Source organism: Homalodisca vitripennis, chromosome 4 (genome assembly GCF_021130785.1).
Source record: "Homalodisca vitripennis isolate AUS2020 chromosome 4, UT_GWSS_2.1, whole genome shotgun sequence".
Classification (NCBI taxonomy): Eukaryota; Metazoa; Arthropoda; class Insecta; order Hemiptera; family Cicadellidae; genus Homalodisca; species Homalodisca vitripennis.
The window spans coordinates 185159753-185170190 of record NC_060210.1 but is presented as its reverse complement, the minus strand read 5'-3'; the positions used below and the strand labels follow the sequence as shown (position 1 = coordinate 185170190).

Sequence of the window (10438 nt, the reverse complement as noted above, 5' to 3'; positions counted from 1 at the left end):
GGCTTCAAAAATGATAACTCTGATAGATTTCACTTTTTATGACTTGAGAAATGCCAATTAACGCGATTAGTGACTTGAAAAGGTCGTAAAATGATCGCTACGTAAATACCGTTCAGTAATTAAAGAGCTCCTACTGGTAGTTCTCCTTATAGAGCAGATAGATACTAGAAGAGGGTCCATGATGTTTTCTCAGACTGTTGTGCTGTTTTTTCTGTGCGGTTTTTATGCATACTGTGCGTTTTTCTGCTAAAAGCCCAGTTATTGAAGAATTAGAAAGGGAACTTAATGAAACTAAGGCAGCAATTGATGAGGTTAAACAGGAAAATATGTACCTTGAACATCTAATTTCAAATATTGAACTGGAATTCAAGAGAAACGTGACAGAATTAGAGGCTCAAAATGCAAATGTCTCGGAGGAAGTTCTAAAGGAGACAGTGAAAGTCAAAGAACTGTACATAAATCTGACGAATCTCGAAGAAAAGAAAATGCTTCTAGAGAGAGAAATTGCAGAACTCCAACACTGGATAGAAGTGAGAACACTGGGCATCATGTTTATCAATCAAGACATAAAATTGTATAGAGAGAGAATAGAAAACGGTTCTGCTGAGAAGTGCTTTGAGTTCCAAGAGCCCGTACCATTGCTGCTTGGGAGGTCCGACAGAGATAAAGACATGGTCCTTATGCTTCAGAACGAATTGAATCAAACTAGGACAATGTTGAACTACTTACGGTCTGTGCAGAAAGAACTACAAATGAAACTGGATCAGTTGACTCCATATTACAAACTTAAAATTGATAATTTATCAGAGTTACTTGAGAGAAACATACAAGATGAAGAACGCGCGAAAGAAACTGTGAAGACATTTGAAATGGAATTAAAGGAATTGTTTGCTAGGGTATCAGAGTTAACAGTTGAAAAGAATGATTTAATAAAGGAGCAAGACAAAATTAAACATGACGTGGTCGATCTAAGAATTGTTCTCTTAAATATTAAGAAAGAAATTGCTTGCTTTGAAAAACTGGAAATGATGGTCTTGAATACAACTCCTTTGTAATGGGTAGATGCTCCAGACACAACTTCTATTCCAGTCAGAGCTTAATGTAAGTGATAATTTATTATATTCAGAAGTTTTGTAGAATAATTAGTCTTGAGTTGATTTAAATCTGAATTATTCCATTCAACCTACATCTTTTAATTGTACCCCTTTGTACTTTGTATTTGCTTTACTAGATCAAACATTTTATGTGAATGTCATGAATGGCAAAGTTTGTTAATTTAATAGAAATACATTAAAATTAAATGGTAATAGTTATTTGTGCATATTACTTATAACCTATTTATTGTAGTATTTGGTAGTTTCACACAATAGGGTATTCAAACTGATATGAAATAATAAATTAGAACTGGTTACTATGCATATTCATAATACATAACGAGTAGCTTTTAAAATGTAAGTTTGTGTTAGAGTAGAGACCATTCGACATTTATGATTATTGGACGATGTGATGAGAGCTTGTGCTCGCCATGGTGTTTTTCTAGGTTTAATTACTCCCTCCTTTCATAGATTAGATATTTCTGTGGAGATGAATTTATTGTCTGATTCAGAGTAAGAACTGGATTTAATGGATAACGGCCTACAATCTGAGGTAATATGTACAAACAGCGAAGCAGGTTTAGCCTTGGCTGCAGCCAGACAACTAACAACAAGAGGATTATCAGATTCATCTAGGTACATTATTAGTTTTGAGTGCCGAGCAAGTAAGTCATGTCCAATTATAAATCTGTACATAAACTTGAAAGAATAACTAAACAGGTACCTAGTGTCTAAGAAATGAGAGAGTTAGACATCATAGTAACTCCTCTAATATATATATATATATATATATATATATATATATATATATATATATATATATATATATATATATATATATACTCCTCTAGTATAATATTTTTTTTTATTTATTTATTTTTGTTACTAATGAATCACTTATAAAGCTAGGTAACTCCTGGTGCCAATCAGAGTGGAGGCACGTAACTGGTTTACTACTACTGGAACGGTCGCTTTTGACAGTGTAGGATTAATAGCAGCTAAATATTCTTCGTGTTTTAGATTACTGAAAGCACAATACATGTTCAAGGTATTCATCTGCTGATTACTAAATGACCTTAAAGGCAATAGAATTTACTAAACCTCAAACACAAAAAGTTAGTGGTAGTGTCTATGTAGAAAGTGTTAGAAATGTTGTGGAATCTCAAACATTTTATGTAATAGTTACAAAAAAATCAAAACTGAGACAAAACAATCTCACTAATATCACTTTTGAATCATGAATTTCGCGTGGCAGTGCCATAAAATAAATTTTAAGTACTGAAAATAATGAATATAATAGTTACATTAAATTTCCTTTTATTTATTTAGTGTCGTATTTAGCGTAGTTAAGTATTAAACCCTTCACAGTTTATGACGTAATATTACGTTCATAGCGATTGCGTAAAGGTGTGCTGTTGACGTAATACTAAGCATCTTTATATTGTTTCTGTATTCTGCTGTTACATTGCGCAATAGGCATTTTTATGCCAATAGCGCGTCGCGAAGATACTTCTGAGGTTTTACACTGCATGTCAGCACGTCATTGGTATTGTGGCATGCGAACTTTACCTTGATGAGTTGTTTATAGTAGCTTTATTTGCGTGATGTTGACACTGATAGAGAAATTGGCTTAGTGGACGATATATGTATAAAAACGTAATTTTAAAAAGGACACTAAAAATAACCTTTTTGGCATAAATAATTATTCAGGGTGTCCCAGGAGTATCACCACAAACTTCTCAGGTGCTTTCCTATCAACACAATAATGAAAAATGTGCATGCAAACATGTGCTTGGAAACGCTTCGTTAGCGATATATCATAACGATAGATTTAGCCTGATAGGAAAGAACGGAAATGAAACGAAACCTATTTTGATGGCGTAAAGATAATTGTTAAATTTATTTTTTTTTATGTCAAACTAACTGAATTATTGAATAAAATACGTCCCAGGCCTGTAAGACCACCCATTTCTGAGGTATCACTACACTACTCGTAGTATAAAAGAAAGTCGCTTTCTCTGTCCCTATGTCCCTTTGTATGCTTAAATCTTTAAAACTACGCAACGGATTTTGATGCGGTTTTTTTAATAGATAGAGTGATTCAAGACGAAAGTTTATATGTATGATAACATTCATTAAATAGTGTAGGAACACTGTTTTTTTTTTAGGTTTTTAATGTGATGTCGTTTCATAATTCAAATTAAACTTGCACTAAACAGCTGTTGACAGCTATAATTCGACAAATTTCTGAAACATCTGTTTACATTTAAATTTGATCAATAATAAGTAAACAGTGCTTGATCGGTAGTGTAATGCAGATAGTAAATAAACCATTAATACATCAATTTTACTCCAGATTGCGCCAGTGACGAATTAAAATCATCTAATGCATTAAATACTGTTATAAAACTAACCTTAATGAAAAAAGTTATGAATGTTTTCACATAAGTTACTTTAAACTGGTGGGCTTCCTTGACATTATAATATTACATTTTAACTATGGCTTACGGAAAAACAGAGAAATGAATTTAACATACCTTAACGATTCATTCTTTCCCTGGCTACAGTCCAAAAAACAAGTGTAACGCAAAACTTTAATAACGATTATTTTGGAATGCTGCATAACCTTAATAAGGATTTCCATCTTATACCGGAAGTACATAAGAAGAAGGTAGAACTTTCCCCTAGGTCGTAATAAGCTTTTCAGTCCTAGCAAACTCAACTATGCCACACGAATTTGACCAAAATAGATTTCCGAGAACTATATAATCGAACATATATAGTATTTTAATCGAGGCAATATGGCAAGCTAACCTGTGACATAATTTTTTCATGGTTTATAATAGATCCAAGTCAAATCGCGAAATAGCGGATAAAATCCCAGGTATTAAAAAGAATCAGTCGCACTTGTACCTGCTACTGGAAGGTAGCTAGCTGGTAAGCTCATCATGAGTGAGCCAATTAATGTAATAGTATAAGTGTCCAAGACGAGCTGCAACTCAGCATGCAAGACATAACCGAGTGCAACCTCCAAATAATAGATGAGAGAAGGTTATCTCTCATCACAACCGGAAGTCAAGAGTGTAAATATAAGTTTAAAAATTTAATTCAAGTATTCCAGGCGAGTACTGATACTTCAAGAAACTACGATTAAATTTGCAAGCGGGAGGGTAATGAAATAAGCTCAATACTTTTCTTGTGTTTCTATTTATGTTGTACAATACACATCATATCATTATAAGTAACTTACACTTAATACACACAAATATAATTGTATTTATCAAATTTCTTTCTTTTTAATTTGAATCAAAATAATCAATCAATTCATGAAAATAAGACAACAACAACTCGGCATCTAGCGGATTAGGTTGCAATTAACTCTACCTGCAACCTGGTGGCCAAGAACTGAACTATTCCTATATATCACCTGATATCCAACTAGAGAAACTCCGTTTTCCATATCTCCGACTTTCCTGTGTTTCGGACAGCCCCCAGAGAACACTTCTGTGTGCGCCACTGCACCCATTTCAGTATGATGGGAATTTAAAAAGTGTTATATAAAATACATAACTAATAAATACAAGCAATTTACGAATACTTAAACTTAAATAAATTTGTTTAGCAAATCTTAGTAGAAATACAACAACGTATCGTTTAATAAATCGAGTAAATGGTGTAAGACTAACAATTATTGTGAAAGCTTTGTTTAAAAGTTATTAGTTTACACTTGGCAATAATTTCTGGCAAAAACAAAATGCCGAACGGTGTTACTACTAAGAATAAAATTATTATCAACATAAACAAAATGTGCAAGTTTACTTCGTCAGAATTCAATTTCTTTAATAGTCGTATTCTTTGTATTAACTATAAATAAAACTCAAGTTTAAACCTTTAAAAATAATTGTATACAGTTTGTTCCAAATTTTATACACATTGAGGGAATATTTGAATCCATGAGAAATGTAAAATATTTTTCGTAAATATTACTATTAACACTGTATATTTTGTGTCGTATTTGTTTATTTTATTTTTCCTTGTGTTTCCTACTCGCATATTTAAGTTCTTGCTCTAGTAAAAGCTACGTTGTTCTTGGTTGAATACTGGATTTCCAAATATACATTTTGTTTCAATATTAAAGCAAAGATTAAATGGACAGAGTTGTGTGTAATAACAAGACCTACAAACAAATGTGGTCTGCACTGTTTTTGGTCAAACATTTTCAAACTGTCACAGCTCTCAACTAATACACAATCAAAGAAAAGATAAGTTGACAAGGAAATGAGTGTAATGCTTCCAACTTATTTTAACGTATTCATTTAAGGTAATCTTAATAGTGTGAATGCAAAATTTCAAACGTAAAATAACGTGAACAACATAGTTAACGTTTATTTATTGCAAAATTATAAACAAAACTGTGAAGATAAGTAGCTATTGATGACGGTAGTTAGTATCGTCATCGAACGATAATATTGGCTTCAAACATGATTTCTTTATTACTTAAGTACAATCCTCAGTTTAAGTTTCATTGTGTTACCTATATTGTTACAGAAGTAATTTATATTAATGTTATAGAGATCACCAGTAGTGACTGTGAAAGGTTGAAAAGTTATCAATACATAAGTTTTGATTGCCGTGCAGTATTTAAAAAAGCTCATAAACCCTCCACTGTTAGAAATTTATCCACGATGATTTCCCAGACCGTCGTGCTGTTTTTTCTGTGCGGTTGTTATGTAAACTGTGCGTATGCAAAAAGCCTTGATATTAACAAATTAGAATGGCAACTCAATAGACTTAATGGAGCAATTGAGAAGGTTATGAAGGAAAATATATATATGTTCAAAAACACATTTTAAACCTTGAATGGTACTTTAAGAAGAACGTGACAGAATTGGAGATTAAAAATGCAATTGTCTCAGAGAAAGTTCTAAAGAAGATAGTGAAAATAAAAAAAACTGTATGTGGTTTTGACGAAGGTCATAGAAAAGAAAAAGCTTCTCGATACAGAAATTAAAGAACTTCAACACTGGATAGAAGTAAGAAATATAGGCATCATGTTTATCAATCAATATCTAGAAGTGTACGACTGGAGAATAGGAAACGGTTATTCTGAGAAATGCTTACGGTTCCAAGTGCCCCCACTCTTGCTGGTTGAGCAGCCAAACGAAGATGAAGACGTGTCGGACGACGACCTACAATTGGTCTTTTTGCTTGAAACCAAATTCAATCAATCTAAGTCAGTGTTGACCTATTTACAGTCTGTACAGAAAGAAGACAAATTGAAACTGGATCAATTGACTCTATATTACAAACTTAAAATTGATAATTTATTAGTTACTTGAGAGAAACATAGGAGATGAAGATAAAGCGAGAGAAACTGTGAACATATTTGAAACGCAGATTATGGAATTGAATGCGCGGATATCAGAGTTAGAATTGGAAAAGAATCATTGGATAAAGGAGTAGGAACAAATTAGCCACAAAGTAAATGATATAAGAGGTACTCTCTTAAAGATTAAGGGAGACATTGCTTGCTTTAAAAAACTGGAACAGACAGTCTTGAATACAACTCCTTTGTATCAGTTGATACTTAAGTCACAACCTCCACTCCAGTCACAATCTCTATTCCCGTCACAACCTCCACTCGAAACACATCTTCCATTTCAGACACATATTCCACTCCAAACACAACCTCCAGTCCAGACACAACCTCCACTTCAGACACATCTTCCACTCCAAACACAACCTCCACTCCAGACACAACAAACACTCCAGTCACAACCTGTACATGAGTCAGAACTTCTATTCCAGTTACAAATTATAGTGAGTGACGATTAAAATTGGAACTTGAGTATACTAATAAGTTTTTAATCTTGAATTAAATGTGAATTATTCAATTCAACCTACATGTGTAATTGTACCCCTCTATAGTTTGCATTTACTTTACTAGATTGTCAATTTAAATTAACAGTATTGAATAACAACGTTTGTTAATTTCGTATGAAGTTTTCACATTTAAACTCGGAAAGTTAAACTTTTTATTAGTATGTGTGAGATAACTAGAATTTTTCTCCAATTCCTTATCATGTTTCATTGAATAACTGCAACGGTTCCAGTGAAAACTAAACTATTTCAGGCGAGTGAGGAAGGATCCGAAAGTAAAAGTCCTTAGCTTTTCAGTAAATACACTTATAACGTAATAAAACATTTTGAAACGTAAGTAGATACATTTTAGTTATACATTATTTCAGTGAGTTTTAGTTAAGAGCTTCAAGTTCTGGGTGAAGTCGCAAATGGTTTTTATTCTTCTGGGGTCCTTAAAAACCTATAACTAATGAAACATATGATTGTGTTGCCATATTATAATGTTTAAACAGAAATTTTTTTTGTTATGTCAAATATTGCAGTTTTAGTAACGTAGTTAGAGTTATAACCGTTTCTACTACTTTAGTGATCAATGATACGTAAGTCGATTGTTCGTTGATATTAATGATTAATATCTACTTACCTATTATTATCTTTATCTACTATTACTACTGGAGGGTCCAGACTCCAACTAGCTTCTTTCATATATCCGACTAATAAACACAAGCAATTTTCAAATAATTAACTTTAATAAATTTGTTTAGCAAATCTTATTAGAAATCCAACGACATATCGTTTAAATAAATCGAGTAAACAATAACCGATGTGTCTCAACTGTAGTGAAGGTAGCACAAGCGCTCTGTAGTTACTATAATATTAAATATCAAATGTAGCCTAGTGGCAGTATTGATATTGTAAAGGGAATAAATCCGTATTCAAAACTCACTTCAGAGTTAGGGAGCCCCTTCAACAAATTGCTGTAGGCATACTCAACACCAAATAAATGTTTATATTTATCTAACTTACATATGAGCTGAAATTTCAAAAATTCTCTATTATATGCATATGGTGCCTATACAAAAACGAATACCTTGTAATTTTTAAGAAAACATGATCAGTCAGTCAATGGTATTTTTCAATAAAGGATTCAATTCTGAGGATGTGCTTTTCTGATAAGTGAGTCCTCAGAATGGTAGCGTTCGTGTATAATTTGTTCTGAGGCGTCAGGAAGGGGTCAAATCTGTAATACACCAATTTCAACTCTACTTATTGTCATAGGGGATCTAAAACATGAATAACAAAAACAACTCTCTTATTGGAGCAAGCTTCCAGTGCCTGCGTGTTTGGCTTTAGAACTAACGTGTACTGCCTAATTTTTGTTTTATTTAGAAAATTTTTCTCTTTGAAATACAAAACATTATTCTATGTATAATTAAGGACAGAGGATCCACAGGTGCGCCTAACAAAAATCGTTTCAGAAATACCACATACTGAAATAAACTTAACTAAACTTAAAACAGTATATTTATGTTTTATTCTGAGATAAAAGCACAATTTCACAAGTGCAAAGCTCTGAGATAAACGAATTGTAACAGGGTTTCTCTTCTCATTAGATAACAGGTGATCTGTATTAATAGTTCGGCTCTTGGCCACCAGGTTGCAGGTGAATAAGCCACTAGATGCAAGGTTATTGTTATCTTATTTTCATGAATTGATTGATTACTTTGATTCAAATGAAAAATAAAGGACTGTCATAAATTAATTATATGTGTGTGATTTAAATTTAAATAGTTTATAGGAATATGTTGTATATTGTACAATATAAATACAAACGCAGAAAAGTATTGACCTTATTTTATTACACTCCCGCTTACAGATTTAACAGTAGTTTCTTTAAATATCAGTACTCATGTCTATATATGGAATTTAATTAATTTACTTTACCTGATACAGTTACTCATGATGAGAGATATTCTGCTCTCATTTATTACTTTGGAGGCTGCACTCGGTTTTGTCTTGCATGCTGAGTTGCGGCTCGTATTGGACACATAATATTACATTTGTCCCACTCAGTGGTGACTGGTGAGATAACCAACTACCTACCAGTAATTGATACAAGTGTTACTGATATTTTTTAATATCTGGGATTTTATCCGCGAAATCGAGAATTGACTTGTTGAATCTATTATGAACTTATACAGTAGTATGGTAGAATAGTGTGATACTTGCTATTAGTAAGTAGTAAAAGAACATATGAGTGGTCTTGAATACAACTTAAAAAACTTTGCCTGCTCAAACTATTAAAACTTTTATGTAACTATCACTTATCCATAGTGTGGCACGCAGTTTCCTGCTGATTAAAATTGGCTTCATAAAAATAAAAAAGGTTAAAAATCTAAATTAAAAAAGTAAATAATATTAAAAAAGCTGAATTGTTTATTCAGTTTATAACTTGAATGTCTGAATAGTTGTGTTTTCATTATATCAGCTGATGTGTGGTTTCAAGATTCTTTTTATTTATTATTAGGTTCTGAATTTGGATCATTTAAAGCAATTTTATGAGCAGTCTCTCTAGATTTTGGTGGACAAGTTTATTAATTTTCTGGATAAAAAAAAAGTATATTTTAATCTCAAATATAGCCATAGGTATTACTTCACGCCTTCAAAATTACATCCGCCGTAACGTGACAGTTGTGCTAACTTAATTGCTTGCGAATAACTGAAGGCACCACTAGATGTTTTCTTAGGTGTACGTTTAATTAGCAGTTACCCGCAGCTTTACACGTAATGTTCAGCTGAAAACGAGAACGAAATGGGTATCTTCATTTTAAATGACATTCTAAACCCTCTTGAGATAAGTTATAGTCATTAAAAGCCACTTCAATCTAATAATCCATTAATTATTTAATTTTAGAGAGCTGTTTTTAGGAACCCTAAAGCCAGAGAGTAAAACACTTCTTATAAGTACGTGGGAAATAACTTATAACAATATTCCATTATATTTTAATGAATAGCTGCAACGGTTTCAGTTATTAAACTATTTCAGGCGAGTGTGAAAGAATTCCTATATCGAAGTCCTTGGTTTTTTAGCTAACGCATTAACAGGTAATAAATATTTTTAAAACACAAGCAAACAAGTGTGGGTATTTATAATTTAACTGTCCATAGTTAAAAGCTTCATTCTGTGGGTTCCACAAGAACCTGTGGTTTATACAAATCAAATTTCTGACGTATTGGTTGAGTTTGCTTTTTTTACCTACGTAGAAAAATATTTATATAGACTACATGGTTCTGATATGCCTATTTAAGTAAACAATTGTATATTTATTACTATCCTCTCATATACATTAAATCAGTTGGGTTGCCTTGTTTCCTTCATTAAGGAATAAATACACAAGCACAGGTTTGAGAAGTGTATTTCTGTAAAACATTAGGTGGGTTTTATAACAGTCACTAAATCTACAGATATCTCAATTTTACCG

The 10438-nt window shown here is 32.3% G+C and overlaps 1 protein-coding gene across 1 annotated transcript; it reads left to right on the top strand.

The window, feature by feature from the left end:
- Positions 1-224: 224 nt before the first annotated feature.
- On the top strand, positions 225-1182 carry LOC124361324 (intermediate filament protein ifa-1-like). Its single transcript, XM_046815373.1, has one exon. The coding sequence runs from the start codon at positions 225-227 to the stop codon at positions 1053-1055; it is 831 nt and encodes a 276-aa protein (XP_046671329.1). The 3' UTR covers positions 1056-1182.
- The last annotated feature ends 9256 nt before the right edge of the window (positions 1183-10438 follow it).